Consider the following 22,472-nt stretch of genomic DNA (forward strand, 5'->3'; position numbering starts at 1 on the left):
TTACACAAAATTTTTGACACAACCAAAATGTTTTTAATATGTACTTTGTGTATGTCTTTACATTTATTGTTGTTATCAATATTGTTATTGTTGTTGTTCATTCATTCATTCATTCATGATGGTTAAGGCTTAAAAATTATAACAATTTATGCGTTTGTATTTCAAACTAATTTGAAACAAATCTGTCAGAAACAATAAACTGCTGAAATATTTCTCATTTTCTCCTTTAAATTTTGGATGGCTTCAGTTTGTGTCAGTTTATTGTTTGTTAGAGATAAACAGGGAGTAAAATTAGATATAATTTGCCCAAAGCTGGCATCATAAAGCCAATAATATGCAACAAATACAAATATACTGTTTATTTGTTCATAAGAGCCTTTCCGTCTAAATGGGCTTTGTTCATGCTCATGCTTTAAACTAAAATATATGAACACGAACCGACCACATTACAAAACATTCAACCTCTCCAATAACCTAGGGAACGAAGGCGATAGCGTGTCAATAGCGCCATCCAGTGCCATTTAGCCATTGCAACACTCTGGCGCCATCTAGCGTAAAAAATAATTAAACATCCGCCACGCGACGTCACTTCCTGTTTAAAAAATGGCTGCGCCCTGAGAAATGTCACATTATTTCTCCTGCCGACAAAACAGCAACAAAATATCATCGCTTTGCTGAAAATCAATAGCAGCAGGATTCGGCGAAGTTTGAAGTTACATTGGTGCACTTCCTCTGAGGTATTTCGTTTCTTTCATTTCTAAGCTGAGCTTGATGCACAATAATGTCGAAGTTAGCAGTTAGCATCAGTTATCATCATAATGTGTGAAAAAGTTTGAATGTTTCTTAGAAATTAATTGCTTTGAATGCAGGATTTGCTTCTGGTGTACTTATAAACACTTACAGTCATTGGCTAAACCTTGTTTGTTTCAGGACATATCATTGGACAACATGGTGCATTTATGTGAGTATTAAATGTTAAAAATCTTTTGCTATTGAAGCAAAATAAAGACAAAATAAAGCTGTTTGAATAGTTTTGGTTTTATAAAAGTGTCCCCTCCTTTTCCCTAATAAGTGATGAATAAAGTCATTTAGGCCACGTCCACTTCGTCAGTCACCAATCAGTTTACAAAAAAACCTCATAGTAAGATTGTTTTGATTTTTAATACTGTATTACTCCCACAGCGCCAAATGGTTCAGACTACGAACATTTAAATTATAAACCATATTCCCATAAATAGTCAAGGACAATGTGTAGTGTACCTTGTTCAAAATGCAAGTTAAGACTCCGAGGTCCGTAAAAGTTAGCTTGATATAATGAACCAAAAACAATCTTATTGATTTTTTTCAGTTGTTTAAAAACAAGTCACAGACGTGTTCATGTTTACTGCATAAATATTTAGGCTGTATAATAATAAAAAGCTTAATGTACAGGATAATTATTCTGGCATGCAAGAAAGATTTTGTCTTACTGTGATGCATAAAAACAAAATCAAATAAACTACGGGTAGTAACTTTTTACATTGAAGTTCACACTTTTAGACCTGTCAACAGAATACATGGGTATTGTAGAGGCTATACGTATATGTATGTAAAGAATAATGTTGACCTGTCTGAAATAAAATAAATTAAAAAAAAAAAAAAAAAGTAAATTTAATTTGTAATGCAGGTAAAATGCATAAACAAAAAAAACTTCCGTTTTCCTTAGATTTTATTAAAAAAAAAAAAAAGTTTAAAAAATTTTAAAAGGCAGATGTGGTTAGGAATACGAACATCAATGCAATACAATTTTTAGACTATTTGAGTAAAAATTGAACAACAAGAAAACTGCAAGGGTATCTGTTGCCATGGTGATGCATAAACGCAGAGTTGAATCTGGACTTATCATGTTAAGTCACTAATTCTGAGTTGTAGGTTATGTAACAGTAATACTAAACTTGTGTGAACACTAACAATTCTTATTGTGTTTATTTCCTTCTGCAGCCTCCCTGCTCCTGAAGCAGTACCATGGGGGTTATATTGTCATCCGACTGGCACTTGCAGGCCACAAACAAGCTAACAGACCCTTTTATCGCATTGTGGCAGCCTTCAACAAAAGAGCAAGAGATAATAAATACATAGAGCAGTTGGGTACCTATGACCCACTCCCTAATGTCAACAATGAGAAACTGGTCAGTTTCAACTTTGACCGGATCAAGTACTGGATCGGCTGTGGTGCACACCCTACAAAACCAGTGGCCAAACTTCTTGGTTTGTATGAATGTTGTAAACATTTACTGTCATATTGTATGATTACAGCCTGTTCAGAGATATGTGTTGCTCATAAAGATTTGTTTAGGGTCCATCTATCACTTTTAATTGAGCCTACTTCTTTCTGTAATATACATGTAATTGTTTTTAACTGGACTGATGCTTCTTTTTCTTTGGTTTGCATCTCATATGATTGTGTATAGATCAGTATTGTCCAGTTCTATGGCATTTTTACTTTGCTTCAAGCGCTTTGTTCATGTCGTGCAGCTTTCAGAAAATGAAATAATGGAAATACAATGAATGAAATGGAAAAAAAATTAATTAAAATCAGTGTTAAAGTTATTAATGATAAATTTGCTATTTATAATAAGAATGAAAATGTGAAAGTAAAATGCTGATCAACCATAAGCTTTTACTTGTTCTCTATAAATGGAAACTGATATTGACATTCACAGCTCAGCTAACTCCCCCCACCTACCAGATGTAGACCTGGGCTGTGTCTCAATTCAGGGTCTGCACACCTCCGAGTGCTGATTCGTCGACTGCATGCGTCATAGTGACGCGCCAAATACCGTCCAAATTCAAAGGCTCCTTCCAATCTACCCTTCAAATCTGCACTTTGTTTGGCTCCAGATTAGCTTAAAACAAAGGATGCATGCGCCCTCTCTTATCCTAGAATTTATTGCTCTCCTGATAGAAAAGAATTAGCAGCAGAGTGCTGATGTAGGGATTTATTTATTTTTATGTATATATACACACACATATTTGTCCCAGCAGACAAGCTGGGAGGACAGCGGCATTGTGTCCAACAACGACCATAAATTAATTTAATAACAGTCGTCCTCAAATGTCTTCATCCCCTTTCATTAAACAAAAGGCTGAATTTATTAGTCACTCACATAACTGGAGACTGGAAAAAAACAATAATTAAAAATGTGCTAAATTATATTTCAGTGATATAAGGGATTGTTTTGTCATTTAATTGAGTTAAAGAAAAAAAAATGGTCCTTGGCAAATTAGAGCACTTTTCTGTTGAACAGTGGGACAAAATACCTGTCAACAGATGCAGAAGTCTGATTGAGAGGAACAGAAAACACCTGACTGTAGCGGAAACTTCAAAGGATTGTACAACAAAATATTAGTTTATGACTTCTGGAACATATTTTATAATATTTGTTTGCTTTTTTTTTAAAAAAAATCTTATCTGTTGAACCAGAATTATGAAATAATGTCACAATTTAAAAAAAATTTGTAATTAATTTTCTTTTTTGTTAATTTCTGCTTATTTCCCAGGCAGCTGTTTTTCTCCTTCTTTAACGGGAGAAATGCATTCATTTGATATTTCCACAACAAGTACATGCACTGGCTATTATCATCCGATAAAGAATTGACTTGTTAAGATGTCCTGTGATACTTTTAAGTCCAAAAAATGTTCTTTCACACTACAGGATTGGCAGGATTTCTTCCTCTGCATCCCATGACAATAACGGAGGCAGAGCGTCGAAGAGCCCAGGTGGAGCAGACAGAAACCAGAGCAGATGATTCCCAGGAAGGGTAGAAGCAACCAGAAGAGATTTAAAAGCTGAGAACTGTGATGTCCCCTTCAACAGGACAATTAAACAGTTAGTTGGAGAGTGAATGATTGAATTGTTCCTTTATGTAGTGGGTGGACCTCTCGTTTTATTTTAAGTTTTAGTGACTTGGAGAATTTCTATGAGCAGTTTTTGTCTTGCATCTGATGCCTGATGAAATCCAGCAGGTTAATGTTGGTGATTGTGGAGACACATATGCAGCCATGTTATTGCATCTGTTTGGGTTAAAGTTATAAGTTGTTTAATATGTTCTGATGTCTTTATGGAAAATCAACACAAACCGTACTTTTTTTAAATTAAATAAAATAAACTAAGTTTTGTTTCCTTTTAAACTGACTTATGAATATAAAATAACCCCTCCTTCATCTGTATATCTTATTTTTGGGCCTTCATCCTAGAGTCAACAAGGAACATCAGCAATGTCAAACAAGGAAGTAAAGAAATCAGAAGTGCTTGGGTTTACTGATAAGGTTGCTGGCAAGCTTTATAGTAATAGGTTTGACAGAAAATTCCCCACCCAATAGTAGTTACAGCAACCTTTGTAAAGTGGAAACTTTGTGCTGATAACAGTACGTAGAGCTTAGTTCGTAAAGCTAAGTTCTTATTTACAGATCCAATTCAGTGCCCCATCAATAACTTCTACTGATGACTACCATAATACACAATGAGTTTTAAACAAAACAAATAACTCTTTAATCATGTATGATCTAGCTGGGACCTAAATGGCTTTTAAAAAAATTTAGAAGCAACCCCAAAAAAGAGGCTGATGTCACAAATGAAAAAACAAAAAACTCGTGTTTTCTTTTTAAAACAAAGACAGAGAATTCACATATAATGGTTAGTTTCAGCCATAAGACCTCTTATTAAAATAAGCTACTAACTGAAATACTGATCAACTCCAGGCCAAACATATGGACTCACCTCAGTAAGGATGGCAATCTGATTTGTAGAAAAAAATCACCACAGAAATCATAAAGATGTTCAACAAATGAACATTGACCTTTCAAATGGGTATTTTAAAAGATCTGGAATCACAATGAGAATTTTATTTTTGCCATATTAATTTCTGAAGCAAATACCTACACACATTTTAAATTATTTGCAAATTAGTCTGGAGTTAAAAGGGTGCTTATGCACCTGAATGACAGGAAACATAACCATTATAAGAACACTGAAACAATGGAAATTACTATTCAGACAGTATTTCTCTATTTGGCAGTTGATTTATGAGTTCTGTAGTGAAATGCTGGTTGATTAAAAAATATTTCTTTACATTATTGAAGTTCTGAAAGAATAGCGGCTACAGAAGCTGTATATAAAAATGTATTTATTTTTATAGTTGCCTTAAACACATAATGCCACTAGACCTTCACAGACTGACCCAAGGAATAATGTGTGTGTGTTTGTATCTTGAACAAAAGGTAAAACAAAATTTAGCAAAAATATATTGCATTATTATAAGAATAATTACCCCGGGGTATGTCCAGATTATTGTAGTACAGTAGGTATCCACCAAGGGGAAGAACAAAAGTATAAGACTGTATACAATCTGATTTTGAGTAAAGTTTTATTTTCCTTTTAAAGTGATGCAAAATGTCCCAAAACAAATTGAGACCCACATGTACATGGTGTTAACCTAAGACTATATTTATTTATTATAGCTATGTTTTATAAGGCTAAAATGTTGACTTGTTAAATTAAAGTGATCGATTAACATCTGTTAACTTTCCCGGATTCTCTTCCAGCTGGGTCAGAGGTTAAGGGATGATCCGTGCTCCCCCGGCCGGGTCCTCCGGAGCTAACTCTTCGGGTCCTCACTCACTATTTAGGAGTACAGAGGAGCATATAAAAAAAAAAAGAAAATAATGACAGGCCGCATCTGCCGAAAAGGTCGCCTTTACTTTTAGGGATGTACTGGTATACAGCGATCGCTCCCTCGACTTTTATCTTCCCCGATCTCCGTCTCACAACCCTTATATTTTCCCGCACACACTTGTGGTTTCCCTCAGAACATCCGGTCGCGCGTACTGCGCGTACCCTCACTCCCGTTCACGCATATGAGTGGCCTAATCTACGCATGGATACGAAACATCTCACAACACATCCTTTAATACTTATAAGTCGGTTTTTTCCGGGTGTTGTGCTTCTAACGCGTTTATCACGTTGTTCTCGCTTGAATAACATATTCGCTAGGAGATGCTCTTTTATCCAATCAGAGGCAAAACTGAGCTTTGTCACACTTAAGAACAACCAGATTTCCTGGTTTAGTTGAATTTCAACAGAAAACAAATGCCAAAAAGTAATTAACTTAAATTCTGACAGGACCGTGAAGGAAGTTGCTGCTATACCTGAAAATGTCAATTGAAATTTTATCTGTAGTTTTAATCGACAGTTTTAATCTACAGTGGTTGTTAATTTTGTCCTGAAACTTTAACAAATAAGCGCGATGGAGTTAATAAAAAATATTCTGCATTTGGCTGAATGACATTTCACTAATGATTTTCTAAAAAGCAAATAGAGGTGTGGAAGGCTTTTACTCAGTCCTTGTGTGATCTCAACATCAAAAGAAATATTTATATTTAATCTTGTGACAGCTCATCTATTCCTGTTGCAAGTGAAAACACTTATTAACTACAATGAGCAGTCAGTTTGTGGCAAGGCTATCTAATTTATTGAATTGTAAAAACATGTTTTATTGAAAAATTCCTTAAGTTATTTTTAGAACCATATGTCAAATTCATTTAAATATAGAAACTACTTTAGTTGGTGGATTTGAGGTACAGAATGATATGTGTTAAATTAAATAAAACTATTAAGATATTAGATGATTTACCTGAAAATTTAAATTATGAATCAAGTTAGGGCTGTTAAAACCTGCACGACAGGTGAAGGTTCTTTTAGCACTGATGGAATAAAAGGCATTTGTTCTTGTCTCAGTAAAGTCACTAATCTGTTTTTGGATAACCCTTGAGACAAATATGTGATCATTATAATTAACACTAACTTTGAGTAAACAGCATTTATTTAAAAGTTAATTGAACTTAGCAATATTTTCCCACTTAATATTTATGACAGACGCTTAGTGTGGTTCAAGCAACTGCATGCTATCTACATAAACCGCTGTAAATTAATGATACTTTATTTTATTCTTTAATGATAAAGTATACTGTGAATAAAATGCTTTCCTTGTTTTAATTACACCCACCGTCACCCCACCTCATTCATGTTAATCCTTGTCCACTGCAGCGTCACAGATTTGTAAATAGTCATGTGTGGGGTGTGAGTGAGCGTTCTTTCAGTGCATTTCCTCCAAAAACAAGGAATAGAGAAGTTTACTCAGGGTGGGTGCCATCAGTATTACCTTAGGTTTACCAGCTGATCATTGATGACACACAGTAGATCTGGCACATAGCTTGAGGTCTCAGAGATAGATACACTGAAAATTACAGAAGATTTGTTTGCCTTCAGTTTACTGCAGAGCATTACAGACGCAGTTTCATATGCATATTTTTTTGAACGCAAAAGACAATGAAAAAGTGGACTTCCCTGCAATCCTGTAACTGGAGAACACTTTTCATATTCTTCATCCTTACTTTAGTTGTTATCCTGCTTATAACATTCCCCTTGTCCTTTGCACAAAAAAGAGGTAAGTCAGTGGTTTCCTTATTTTTTCTGTTTGACCATCAGGTGCTTGGCAGAAAAGAATTGGGCCACATCGAAGGTTTGAATATTTATGCAGTGATTTTTATGTCTTTTACATTTGAATTTTAGTAGCAATTCCCCATGAAAAGCTGCAATTCACAGACAAATTATTCTGATTTTCTAGTATTTCTTTTCTAAATTTATGTAATATGAAATGAATTTTGGAAAAGGTCTGTGTAAAATCCAAACAATGGACGATGGCTTAAAAAAAAAAAAAGCTCGGAGAGAACATACAAACTCCACACAGAAAGGCCACTGACCAAACCAGCAACCTTCTTGCTATGAGGCCACAGTGCTAACCACTGCGCCACCATGCAGCCTGCTGGTAAAAAATTATTGTTAAACTGTTAAATTATTTTTCCTAAACAGTATTCATCTTTTTGTCTTCAATATAAACTCTTTAGCTTGCAGAATGTTTGTGGGCTGAAACATATTTACATTTTATTTTTAAATGAGCTTTAGGTCTTCGAAGGTCACTTTTTCCACGAGGTATTGTTGGTGTTTAGAGTATTTTATTAGGTTAGGATATAACCAGTTGGAATGTGTTTGTTTCAATTCAAACGTATTTGTATGATTTTTTGGAGTATGTTTTGTTAATGTTTTTAGATGTCCATCATGATTCTCCAACTTAAAATCCATGAATATTTTAAAAATCTATTAGGATGATTTCTGTGATGGAAATTTGACCTAATTTCATTCATTTAAATACATAAAATAGCCAAATCATTAAAACCACCAGCATGGCATTGTGTAGATCTCTGCAAAAGCCGTTCTGACTCATCTGGGCATGAACAAAAAACTTCTGAACAGTGTCCTTTAGTGCTTTTCAGCAGAACATTGCTAGCAGATCTTGTGAAATTCGTGGGCTACAAAATGAGCCTTTGTTTTAGCCAGCCACATCAGACACTGAGTTTGGAATATGATTGAATAGCATTGGTTTTTGCTGTCTCTCTTATTCTACTTTTGTGTATTTTTTTCTTTTTGATTTTGACGGATAGTATACATGAAAGGGATATCCATATATAAGCCAGGACTAACATTTTGACAAAAAACTTCTAATAGCATGACCAATATTAATCACTTCATCTTAAAAGAATTAGAGACTCACCTAGTTGTTTATAAGTGAATTACTACTACTACTACTACTACTACTACTACTACTACTACTACTACTACTTCTACAACTATGTTAGGCCAAGAAAAATAATTTGCAGCTTAAACAGAACTAACATTTTGCCACTGATAAGATGTTTTACACAGTTTTAAAACAAAATTAAGTAACATTTGAAAAAAAAAAGTGTTAAAATTGTATGATAAATCTTTTGGTCAAATATAAATTTTAATGCTAATTTTTTTCTTATTAACAGGAACTCAAATTGCAAAACAAGATGAGGTGGGAAAAACCAAGGCAGAAACAACAGATCTTAAACAGACAACAGGAGCAAACTCTGTCAAATATAAACACAATAAGACATGACCTGTTAGAGGTTTTGAAAAATAAACAAATAATTAACAGCACATTTCAACACAATAAGAGGCTAACTGGAACTCTTAAGACAGAAAAATCACCATCAACCTCAGAACTCAGCACAACTGGAAAAACACATGTCCACACAGCTTATTCTGAAACAACCCTGTCCCCCACAAATACAGAACTTCCCTCCAGTTTACCCTCAAAGTTATCTCCAGTAGTAACACAAATATCTTTTGCAAACAATGTTCGCACAAGATTACAAGATAGAAACTCAACTTACACACATAGCCAAGCAGCCTCATCTACAGCAATGCCCTTAACTATAAACGCACAGCTTACATCTGCTCTGACTGTAACACCCACAAGAGCCACACAATCAAAGGAATCAAGATTAACACTTACATCAAAAGCAAGAGTTACATTGACAAGCCATGCTGATTTGAAAACATCAAGCTCTACAAACCTTTCTAAAACAACCATATCCTCAATAACCAATAACCGAGTGAAGATATTGCCAACACATAAAACTGGCATAAGTGTAACAAGTACAAGCGTCACTCTTCTTTCCTCACCTGGCCAAAATACTACAAAAGCAATTTCAGGATCCCAGGCTTCAATTGTGATGACAGAGGCACACAGAGAAACATTTGTGGCAGAGCTAAGTTCATCCTTGATCACAAAAGACCATAGTCCAAAGACTAGTCGTTTTCCTACAAGTACTCAACTTTCTCAAACTTTTCAAGAACACAGTGACACAACCACAACAAATACTATTAAAATTAAAACTCCAACAAACGGTAAGGAAACATATGCTGTAATGATGTCCTCTCCTGTGAATCCACTATCTGCATTTGTTCCAACCAAAGCATCTGAAGGAAGAACACCAACTGCAGATTACTCCTCAATACTCATAGGACATAGAGATATTAAAGCAGCCATTGATCAATCACCAAAAAATGCTGCCACCACAAATAAAGAAGTTTCCATTCAGTCATCCTCCAAACTCCCTCCAATAATTCCCCAGTTTACACCAACATCTTCTAGAGGGCTACAATCAAGCCTTTCAATCCCACACACAAAGATTTTCCAGACTTTACCTAGTGATATCACTGCTTTGACCTCCCAGTTAACGCAGCCACCTAAAGCTCACACTGCAGATACTGCTAATAAAGGGAGAAAAATAACTTTGCATACATCTACTAGTCAAAGCATATTTACAACTTTGAGATCATTACAATTAAACGAACAGTCTACATCTGCGGAAAAAATGCCATCGAAAGTAACATTGATCTTCTCCCCCTCAAAAGCCTCATATATTACACCTGAGACATCTGAGGGACCTATTCATTCGTCAATTAGCCAGGAAACATCATCAAAGGCTTTATCAACAGCAGGGAAAAGTGCAAAATTCACTATGGATCATTCTAACCCAGGTGGAATCTCACCAACCACACAATTTATTCACACAGCTTCATCACAAAATATTGAAACAACCAAAACTGCTACAAGCACAATTTTGCATCCTACAACTGACCAAGGAGTATCTGTAACTATGACAACTTTGCCCTCAGAAACTTCATCTTTTGCAGCTGTTACATCTAAAGAAACAAAACCATCCAGCGCCTCACCTTCACCAACAACAACAGCTGCAAGAACATCAAATACTAAAACAACTTTTACCACCAACATGGAGAGTGTCTCAAGTTCACCATATACGCTGATTGCCATGAATACTCAGGATGATCAGACATCTCAAAGACACAATACTGAATCACGTGAAATTAATTCTCACACATCTCTGGATCCATCAACTACCCAATCAACATCTGCATCATTGGCATCAACAACCTTAATCACCCCATCTTTTACCATTGGGACATCTAAAGAAAGTCCACAGTCAACCGTCACATCTTTACCAACCATGACTACTCAAAAAAAAACTTTTTCAACAATATTGACAATTTCTCCAGGTTCCCCCTCTACACTGTCTCCAACACTTTCATCTGCTGGTCAAGAAATATCTCTGAAAACCAAGTCCTCAACCACAGGTGCACCTTTGCCATCTTTTTCAACAGTGAAGTCTACTGGGACAGCACAATCTACCAAATCAACAACACCCCTGATGTCTAACAGAGTAAACCCATTTACCACCACCAATCGGATCAAAACAAGTATGTCCTCAATGAGCAGTCAGTTTGAAACATCTCCACCTCAGAAGACGGAAACAACCATAATCAGGACCAACACACCATTTCAACCATCAAGCAGCAAAGGAACATCTGCAACATTGATCTTCTCCCCCTCAAAAGCCTCATCTATTACACCTGTGACATCTGAGGAACCTATTCATTCGTCAATTAGCCAGGAGACATCGTCAAAGGCTTTATCGACCACAAGGATACAGTCTGCTACTGTTACCCCAGTGAAGCTCACAGAGCAAGTACAATTTACCCAAACAAAATCGCAGATCAGCACAAACAACATAAGGACATCATCAAATAATCAAATTAAATCAACATTTTCTCCAGTGACCACTCAGATCTCCCAGACATCTCCAGTACAAAATACTGTCAAAAGTTTAAAATTCACTATGGGTCATTCTAACCCAGCTGGAATCTCACCAACCACACAATCTATTCACACATCTTCATCACAAAATATTGAAACAACCAAAACTGCTACAAGCACAATTTTGCATCCTACAACTGACCAAGGAGTATCTGTAACTATGACAACTTTGCCCTCAGAAACTTCATCTTTTGCAGCTGTTACATCTAAAGAAACAAAACCATCCAGCGCCTCACCTTCACCAACAACAACAGCTGCAAGAACATCAAATACTAAAACAACTTTTACCACCAACATGGAGAGTGTCTCAAGTTCACCATATACGCTGATTGCCATGAATACTCAGGATGATCAGACATCTCAAAGACACAATACTGAATCACGTGAAATTAATTCTCACACATCTCTGGATCCATCAACTACCCAATCAACATCTGCATCATTGGCATCAACAACCTTAATCACCCCATCTTTTACCATTGGGACATCTAAAGAAAGTCCACAGTCAACCGTCACATCTTTACCAACCATGACTACTCAAAGAACAACTTTTTCAACAATATTGACAATTTCTCCAGGTTCCCCCTCTACACTGTCTCCAACACTTTCATCTGCTGGTCAAGAAATATCTCTGAAAACCAAGTCCTCAACCACAGGTGCACCTTTGCCATCTTTTTCAACAGTGAAGTCTACTGGGACAGCACAATCTACCAAATCAACAACACCCCTGATGTCTAACAGAGTAAACCCATTTACCACCACCAATCGGATCAAAACAAGCATGTCCTCAATGAGCAGTCAGTTTGAAACATCTCCACCTCAGAAGACGGAAACAACCGCAATCAGGACCAACACACCATTTCAACCATCAAGCAGCAAAGGAACATCTGCAACATTGATCTTCTCCCCCTCAAAAGCCTCATCTATTACACCTGTGACATCTGAGGAACCTATTCATTCGTCAATTAGCCAGGAGACATCGTCAAAGGCTTTATCGACCACAGGGATACAGTCTGCTACTGTTACCCCAGTGAAGCTCACAGAGCAAGTACAATTTACCCAATCAAAATCGCAGATCAGCACAAACAACATAAGGACATCATCAAATAATCAAATTAAATCAACATTTTCTCCAATGACCACTCAGATCTCCCAGACATCTCCAGTACAAAATACTGACAAAAGTGCAAAAATCACAGAAACCATCCCACATTCAAACAATGAATCCCTTTCAAGTATTTCTTTACAAACAGCTACTTCCACAAAAACTTCACCTCCAGTCGAATCAACCTCCCATCTTACTATAATTGGAACATTTTCAACAACCACAAACAAATTACCTATAGCACTCAGTACTACTCCTTCAGTCACTAAAATTTTCACTGATCTTTCAAGTAGAACTTCACCATCTGCTGAAAACAACCAATTGTCAGCTTCTGTTCAAACAGCTTTACCTGAGAATACATCTAAGCTGCCAGTCCATAATCAGGACACCACAAATTCAGACTTAATTTCCTCCAATACACCTGTTACCACACTTTTCACAATAATCCTGGCTTCATCTATTTCAACCAATACTGTTACTCCATCAACTACTCTCTCCACGGTGTCTCAGCCACCACCCCTTGCTTCCACCTTGAAAAATACTAATTCCAAGCCCGCAACACATACTCTGACACCTCTCACAGTCACCTTAGCATCAAATGGACCAAAATCAACCACACCACTTCTATCAACTTTGCAGGCAAACTCAATCACTACAGTTTTAAGCCAATCTCATGCAACAGTCCCTTCCAAAACACTGTTGACACAATCTGCTCCCACAGCCACAAACAAAGCATCAAGTGACAAACCAAGTCATACTCCTGAGATGTATTCCACATCTGTACCAGGTTTGAAGGCATCAACATCCCTAAAAATCCTTCGCACAAACAAAGCAACAGTTGCCAGTCAGACAACTTCAACCACTTTCCCAGTTTTAAATGTTACCAAAGCTGCAACAACTACAACCTTTACAATGCCTCCCTGTACAGATTGCCAGTGCAAGTTTGGCACTTGCATATACAATGTGACTCTTAAAAGCTGTCAGTGCCTTTGTCAAAACGTTGCCTTTGGAGAAATCTGTAACTTTGGAGAAAATTACACATTTCCTCAAATTGGTAAGTTTCCACTTTTTTGTAATTGGATCATAACTGGACTACAATGAATACTATTGAATTGGACTGTTTATAAAGTGCACCCAAATCTCTTACCTTTGCTTTGGCATTATACAAACAAAGTTGATTTAAATGAATTAGAATTCATTTTAATTAATGAGAATTTTCTTTTCTTGTAAATCTACTGACACTTTCAACAAAAAATATGCACATTTCCATTGTGTTTTTTAATTCTTATTTAAACACTATGCAATATACTAGCTTTTAAAAGGTACTCTTAAATGCTATTACTTCATTCATATATTATTACAAATACATTTAATGGTGCAACTATTTTTTTTTTTTTTTTTTTTTAAATTTCAGATGTTGGAGCTCTGCCAACTCGAAATGCCAGTATTACATTGGTAATCAACAGTGACTATGAAGATGCTTTTAATGATCTAAACTCCCCTAAATCGCTGAGGTTCATTGACACCTTAGAACAGCAGGTAGAAATCTTTTAAACCTCTGTCATGATTCAATGATTATTATAAAATATATATACATATTTATATATATATATATATATATATATTTTTTTTTTTTTTTTTTTTCATGAGATAATTACTGTTACAAATATATAGACAGATTTTTGTTTCTTTGATGTATTTCCGTGTCCATAAACATTTAAATTCATGGTAAAATTGATTATAAAAGTGTTTGTTCTGTGTTTTCCAGCTTGAACCCCTTTGCAGACAAGCAGACTTGCAAAGTTACAAAACTGTACAAGTCAATAAGTTATCGTAGGTTTCATGTAAAATTCTTTTAAAAATTTGCTTATAATAATAAGTATGGTCTTTTTATCATTTGCAAGTTTTTGTTATTATCTTTCTCTTTTGAAGGAAAGGAAGCATTGTCGTCAACAGTTTGGCACAGTACAGCTATCAAAACAATGAAACCCACATACACTTTCTCAACCCTCAACTTGATCATGTGTTAACTGGCATCTTGGATGACACTGATAACATTGGCAAGATTTCTCAGGCACTTGTTAACAAAACTGTGTCTTTAAAAGGGATCGACTTTCCATTGCCTCAAATTACCGGTAAGTGTACCTTATGACTGTCCTACAAGCTGAACTGTTCATGTCTCAATTCTGTATTTCAGCTTTTTGTGTGTCCTATTAGAAAAAAAATCTTTTCATTTTATACAGATATTGCAGACCTGGCACCTTATATAAACTGCTCTCAGTTTTCCAATTACATGGCAGAGACTATAAATGGTCAGTGGCGGTGTGTTGGACCTTGTAAAACAAACCCTAATTATTGCAATCAACATGGAGCATGCTTAAATGAAGTTAACATAGGGCCAATTTGCAAGTAAGTCAAAATATGCGTTTATTTGTTTTACCTGAAAGATCAAATACATAAAACATTAAAACATTAAAACTTTAAAACTTAAAACTTTAACATTTTATTAATGTAACTTGCTCTCCAACTCAGGTGCGATGAAAACAGCCTGAAGCAATATTATGGTCCACGTTGTGAGATGTTTCGGAGAGGTCCAGGATTTTATGGAGCACTGTTTGGATCACTGGCAGCTGCACTACTCCTGTCAATTGTCATCATCATTGCTGTCCTTGTTAAAATGAGATACAGGGGCTTTTGGTGAGTATTACTACCCAATACTATGATGGGTAAAATGGAAATGTTGTTTTGCTAAATATCCCTTTAATATTCTGTTTTCATAGGAAAAGAAGCATATCCTTTAACAAAAACCCATATTTTGAAGAAGACTTTTTTGACTTTTCAAATAAAGGTGTGCATTAGTCTGTTCCTCACATTCTGCTTCACCAACTGACCACTTTGTGAAAATAATATTACATTTGCATTAGAAAAACTTTTCAAAGTAACTGCAATTTTGTATTTCCAGGCAAATACAGAAGATTTGCACCACAACTATGAAATCCCAGCAATGGATTTCAAGTATTCTTGTGAACTCTTGTGCCAGTCTATCCAGTCATAGTGATAGTTAAGTTAAATAATCTACTGTGATTGCAGTAATTTTTGTATACTATTAGTTTAGTTAAAAGGTGTTACATTTTGAATAGATAATGCAGTCTTTTTGAGTTTCCTAAAATAGATAATCTAGAAATATTTTGGCATTGACCCCCAATGGAAGCTCCACTCTGAATACATTTGTAAAAGTAAGTAAGTAAAAAATAAAAGATTATCATAATAAATAAATAAATGTATTACATGAAGTAAACATTACTGTGTTGTTGTGATTTTGTGATATTTATTATTTGGTAATTTGATGTAACACACACACACATATATATATATATATATATACACATATATATATACACATATATATACATATACCTATATATACATATATATATATATATATATATATATATATATATATATATATATATATATATATATATATATGTGTATATATATATATATATATATGTGTGTGTGTGTTACATCAAATTACCAAATAATAAATATCACAAAATCACAACAACACAGTAATGTTTACTTCATGTAATACATTTATTTATTTATTATGATAATCTTTTATTTTTTACTTACTTACTTTTACAAATGTATTCAGAGTGGAGCTTCCATTGGGGGTCAATGCCAAAATATTTCTAGATTATCTATTTTAGGAAACTCAAAAAGACTGCATTATCTATTCAAAATGTAACACCTTTTAACTAAACTAATAGTATACAAAAATTACTGCAATCACAGTAGATTATTTAACTTAACTATCACTATGACTGGATAGACTGGCACAAGAGTTCACAAGAATACTTGAAATCCATTGCTGGGATTTCATAGTTGTGGTGCAAATCTTCTGTATTTGCCTGGAAATACAAAATTGCAGTTACTTTGAAAAGTTTTTCTAATGCAAATGTAATATTATTTTCACAAAGTGGTCAGTTGGTGAAGCAGAATGTGAGGAACAGACTAATGCACACCTTTATGTATATATAGGTATATGTATATATATGTGTATATATATATGTGTGTATATATATATATATATATATATATATATATATATATATATATATATATATATATATATATATATATATATATATATATATATAATTTTTTTTATTTTTTAATATATCATTTTTTTCAAATAACTGTTGATGTTTTCTTTACTGTACTGGTTTGGACACAAGAAATTTTACCAAGTCAAAAAAATCATGCTGGCAATGTATATTTGGATGACTGATTTGATGCACCTCCTTGCACCTCCTATATTGCTAATACTGCATTTTGTGTGAAATAAATAAAATGTCAGATTTTTTTCATGTATCAGAGAATAATATTTTACATGCCATCTATTATGCTGTAAATGCTTTTTTTTCCCCTTTAAATTATAATATGATTTAATAGGTCTCACAAACTGTAAGTACCAAGGTGTGGAAAGGTCAGCCCAGAGAGCCAAATGGGATGCATAGTCTACTGTATGCAGCCAAAGCATGATTAGAAAAAATCATATTTATATTATTATTTATTGTTTTTTAAATCAAAACATATTCTTACTATTATCATTACACCTTAGAGTCCTAAATAGGATGCATACATTTCTAAACATTTGTCCATCATCATTCTTCAAAATCATCAGTGCAGTAAGGAATGCATTCATATGATGATACAACCGAAGTAAAAGGCAAAGAAAAGATCAAGACCACCATAACGGTAATATATACATCAATAATCAACAGGTGCTTTTCCTCATGTAGTCAGTTAAAATATGTGCTGTGATCAAGTTCCACACAACTGCTCTGCAGGGTTTACACTGTGCTGGAGAAATCCTTTTTTCTTTTTTAAATGTAACTGTTCAGGATCGTGCATGTCATGGTTGCTACAACCTCCTGCCGCTAGATGGCAGGTTAATACACGGAAATGTTTTACTGATTTAGAATGGGCCTAAGAATGAATGATTGTGGGCACAAAAAGGCTTTTTTTTTCTTGTTTTTTCCCCTCAGTATACTATATTCCCTATACAAACACTAAAGCGAGTACATTTTAACCAGTATTTAAACAACAGTTCAGCCTGAATGAAATATTCACTACTCTTGGAAATCATGTCATATGCGAAAATGAAGTCGTGTTGGTGTCACTGCCATTCCATGTTTACTTTTTGTACTCATAAGCCTGTCATATACAACACTCCCTGTTAATCTCCCATCAGGCCTTTAAAATAAGATTCCTGAGTTTCTTTAGTTGCCATAGTCACTATCCATGCTGTCACCTAGCAGCTCACCTTAGTAAACCAGGTGAAAGGGTTTGCAAGTGGCCTGGATTGTTCAAACTGTCACGTTTTTGTTCCACAGAGAAAATTAAGGGAAAAAAGTCAGTCAGCAGCTATGCTGAGAGGCTTTTGGGGATACTGTAACTGCATCTGAACTGCAGCTTATTTAGTAATTCTTTGACCTCCAGTGCGCCATGTGGTTGACTGGCTCCATGCCTAACCACATGGATTCAAGTCAAGAGTAAAACACTTGCAACATTGTTATCACTGCGTTAAAACCAGTGGGTTGCAGAGCTGGCTGCCAGGGTGCATCGAAACAGTCACGCAAGTGAAAATCATGTTATAATCAGGAAGAGGAAGGCTGTACACCTGTTGCTCTTCTTTCTCTGGACAGAGGCCAGTCACAATAAGTCACAGCATGAGGGCGTGTGGGTGATAAAACAGGCCAAACAGCTGAGGAGAGAGCTCAAGCTTGTCAGATTTAAGAAACAGAAAGAAGCAAGCTCATAAATAAGTAATTTTATTTGGACTTTTTTTTAGAGACTATATACTTATCAACTATTGATAATAACAAATGGAATAGTTAAATACTGTACATAACATACTGAACTCTCCCAGTGCATGTTTTCACCACAGCAGAGAAGTTATTTCTTGATAAACTAGTCTTCATTCAATTTCATTATTCTGATAAGACATATGAATACATTAAGATTAAAAAGTGTATAATGTAAACATTTCGAACATTTAAGTCAAAAGCAACATAGTGTTGATAAAGCTTGTGAGGAGGAGGAGAGAGAGAGAGAGAGAAAAAAAGTGTACTTCAATGACCGATTGACCTTAGCAGTTTTGTTTTTACCAAACTAAACACCATGTTTGATAGCAAGGGTCACTTCAATAATATGCGCTACATTTTCTATAACATCCTGATGCATGTTAAATAATGCTTTGTGAATAATCTACAACAATAAAATTCATACATTTCCTTGGCTGCCAGCACCAAAGTCTTTCAGACCACACCCACTCCAATCACGTAAGGCAGGAATGCATGTGCAGAACAGGAAAGTCTGTGTCGGGCAGGTAAACCCTGCACTGTCTTTGTAATATGTCTGTATAAACAGGTTAGGCTAACATCTAGGATCTAAAAGCTGCATATTATAAAATGTCTATTTATGGATATCTGGTTACAGGGACTCTTGACTAAAATATAACTCATTTTAAAAGAAAAAAAAACTGACATGAAATTGGGCACCTCATCTTTTGTATTAAAATTTCGGATTTTAACACTGGGAGCTATTTAATATGACAAAATCTAAGTATACGGTGTATATTAAAGTGAGGTAGGAGGCAAATTTGTTTCAAGCAATGAATCACAGCTTGACCACAAATAACTTCACTTGTTTGAGAGTATTTCAATGACAGTAGCATATATTCACTTACATCAAAATAGACAATTATTTGTGCAAATAAAACAGACCTGGACAATGAAGGAAAGCAATCAAATGAATACACTGCAAACATGCAGCACATAGTAACAAGTATGGTTGAGAAGCATACATTGATTGCAAAAAGTTGTTTTTTGTTGTACTACATGCACACTCTACCCAGTGCTGGTCACATGCACACTTGCACAACCATGTCCCCACACATCCAAATACACTAATCAACACACAACTACACCATTTAAGCTGCACTAGACATTCCAACTAAAACATGCATAGCCATCAGCAACAATGTGCCTTTAGGGAAAAACACAAATTTACAGTGACAGTCAGTTTGAGCTAGACTGAAGCTACATAAAACAAAGAAAATCATGCACTGATGCATCAAAGCAACAAGAGTGAAGATTTGTGTGTTGGCATCCTTCATTTAGTCAAAAAATCACTGGGCTTGGATTTATTCTTCATATGTTACGTGTTATACTGTTGCATTACTGACCTTTTGTCCCTTTTGAGATACAAAAGCATCATCAAACAAAGCCTTAGTGCATCACACAAAAACAACCTCACCATTTGACAAAAAACACTGAGCACATTGGGTTCAAGACCTGCTTGTACCCTGGGATTGTATTGTATCATCAGCACAAAAACAGCACAATGAATGTCATGAAATAAAAATTATGTAAAAAAATAAGCTCTACAATGTTGTATTTTGTCCACAATTTCTACTCAGACATGGTTCTAACTTAAAGTGCCTTAATTGTGACAGCTATTTCAACATGACCAGTAACTGTATACAGTGCACACATAACCTGTGTGTTCAGAATACGTAGGGGTGTAAAACAAAAAAAACATAGTAAAAGCAGCAGGTTGTTGAGGGTTGTTAGTGTCCAGTTTCACCATTTTGTCAAGTGTTTTTTGCTAACGTTCAGTAGCGTTTACTAACTTCCACCAAAGCCTTTTAAACTAAGTCCACTTTCCTCCGGGTGTCGCAGTCACACGGTGAGCCTGCAAACGAAGAGCGCTGAGGAAGAAGGTAGTAATGTGTGGTGCTTTCCTTCTCGCCATTCTTCATAATAGGAAGGATGCAGGGAGATCCCTCACTGTTCTGTCTGTGAAAACTCCGACCGCTCACATACTTAGGATCTGGTGCAAAGCTTTGGGTAGGGGGCATCACGCCTTTAATGTATGTTGGTAGGCTCTTGGGACTGGGAGTGCGGGAACTGCCTCTGGACAATGGGTCCCTTGGGGGCACCTTGGGTGGTTTGTCATCATCGCTGTAAGCCCCAGACGAGACCTCAGCTGACCAGCGGCGACACTCTCCTGTCTTGACTGTCCGTGGAGGGATAGGTGGTGGAACTTCTGGCTTATCCATATAGTTTGTGTGGCGTTTGTGGCATGTGAGGCGCAGCAGAGAGGGCTTGTGTAAAGAGCCAGCCGGGCCAGAGTGAGAGCGCCTTAGTCTCCTCTGTGCCTTGTCCTGTGGTCTGTGGTATACCACCGGCTCAGATGGTTCCTGTCCCTGATGCTCATAGTGTTCTTGCACTTCCTGTGAAGCATGAGTCTGATGGTGTTGCTTGGTCTTCCCTTTGTTTTTTGGACCTAAAGGACCATCATAGTAAGCATAGTTTATCTGTCCGCAGTCCCGAAAGCTCCTTCGGCTAGGAAGTCCATATCGAAAAGGAGACGGTTTGGAACACTGGTCAACATTGGACACCAGACAGATGTTATCATCCGTACTCGTGAAAAATTCTACCTCACTATCTATAGCCTGGTCAGAAGAGACGTCTGTTTGTGGGGGGATGGGTGGCAGAGGCTTTGAACATCTGTCTGGCGTCTGTGGCGGGCTGCTGCATTCGTTGAATGAGAGCCTCTGGAATGAAGGGACCACCTGGTCATCATCAACAGGACTTGGGGTGGATGGTTCGACATTGCAGGAAAGGTAAAGGTGGGAGGGCCGGCATTTCTTTGGAGGTAATCTCTGTGAGCTGGGACTGTGTTTCGGTTCTGTCAAAGAGAAACATAAAAACAAAACCATTCTTTTAATGTCAGAGGACTAAATAACTCAAGTTGGTTCACAAACAATCACAAGTTTAACCCAGCTGGTCCCTTTAAAACAGGACAACATACATGAACTTATCCACTTATACTGGGAAATTCAAATTTCACTGAATATGTCACATAATTCAGTTCAATTCAACTTTATTTGAATAGCGCCACTGCACAACAATATTGTCACAGGGCACTTTACATACATAAGAACAAAAGCAAATGATTCAGACACAACAAATACATAGAGGCATTTGTGCATGACAGAATACATACAGTGCATAATTGTGCACTTACTCTCGTAACTTGGAGGTGGCGCCTTTGGCTGCAATCGATAGCTGTGATCTGTGTGTGCATTGTCTATACTACAGTAGAAGCTGTCAATGAAAAAAAAAAACACATTTTCAATTAGCAGGAGTTCTAGGAAGCTCCATGACATTTCATTATTTACAAAAAATCTAGGACTGGCTTGGAATATGTGACTCTAACATGTCATGCAGGTCTGAATATATATGTTTATCTAAAGGCCCTGCTCTTATTAACCACTAGTACTGGCTCCAGAACACTCACTTGTCCATGAGATCATGGCGGCTCCAGGAGGGTTTGGATCCAGCCATGCTGTGACAGTTGCTGCCCCGAAGGAAGGGGTTTTCTATGGGAAAAGAGATCTCCTGGGCAGACAGGCCCACTGTGGACATGCTCCAGGCACAGTCGGGTCGCATCAAAGCCAGGAAACACTCAGATCGCCCGGCCGGCTCCCCCTGCTTCTGGCGTACCTATGACCATACCAAAATGCAGCCATGAATGATGGTGAAAAAAAGCCAAAAGCAAAAGCAGGTGAAAAAAAAGCAGAACATCGAGTAGCATGCTGAAAAACATATTCAGCAAGCAGAGATAACATCTGTTATTGAAGCCCCAGAATGAAAATCCTCACATGAAATATGAACATCCGCAACATAAATATCCTGTTCTTTGTCTA

General features: G+C 36.2%; 2 protein-coding genes across 3 annotated transcripts in view; one reads left to right on the forward strand and one right to left on the reverse strand.

Annotated features, from left to right (window-relative positions):
- Positions 1-605: 605 nt before the first annotated feature.
- On the forward strand, positions 606-14,227 carry mrps16 (mitochondrial ribosomal protein S16). Of its 2 annotated transcripts, XR_013771333.1 has the most exons (5): positions 606-737; positions 931-961; positions 1,981-2,247; positions 3,696-3,869; positions 14,103-14,227. XR_013771333.1 is itself a non-coding variant. In XM_079241568.1 (4 exons), the coding sequence occupies exons 2-4, from the start codon at positions 949-951 to the stop codon at positions 3,803-3,805; spliced, it is 390 nt and encodes a 129-aa protein (XP_079097694.1). In that variant the 5' UTR covers positions 606-737; positions 931-948; the 3' UTR covers positions 3,806-5,559. The 2 variants fall into 2 exon arrangements, 1 of the variants encoding a protein (XP_079097694.1); XM_079241568.1 differs by lacking the exon at positions 14,103-14,227 and having other exon boundaries at positions 3,696-5,559.
- A 4,228-nt stretch (positions 14,228-18,455) lies between these two features.
- Positions 18,456-22,472, reverse strand: part of errfi1a (ERBB receptor feedback inhibitor 1a) — a 6,441-nt gene continuing 2,424 nt past the window's right edge. The window contains exons 2-4 of the mRNA XM_079242755.1: positions 22,064-22,269; positions 21,791-21,870; positions 18,456-21,451 (exon numbers count right to left, since the gene is read on the reverse strand). Of these exons, the coding sequence (XP_079098881.1) occupies positions 20,406-21,451; positions 21,791-21,870; positions 22,064-22,215 (1,278 nt within the window). The 5' untranslated portion in view covers positions 22,216-22,269 and the 3' untranslated portion in view covers positions 18,456-20,405. The remainder of the gene's footprint in view (positions 21,452-21,790; positions 21,871-22,063; positions 22,270-22,472) is intronic.

The sequence above is a fragment of the Telmatherina bonti genome (genome assembly GCF_933228915.1).
Source record: "Telmatherina bonti genome assembly, chromosome: 6".
NCBI lineage: Eukaryota > Metazoa > Chordata > Actinopteri > Atheriniformes > Telmatherinidae > Telmatherina > Telmatherina bonti.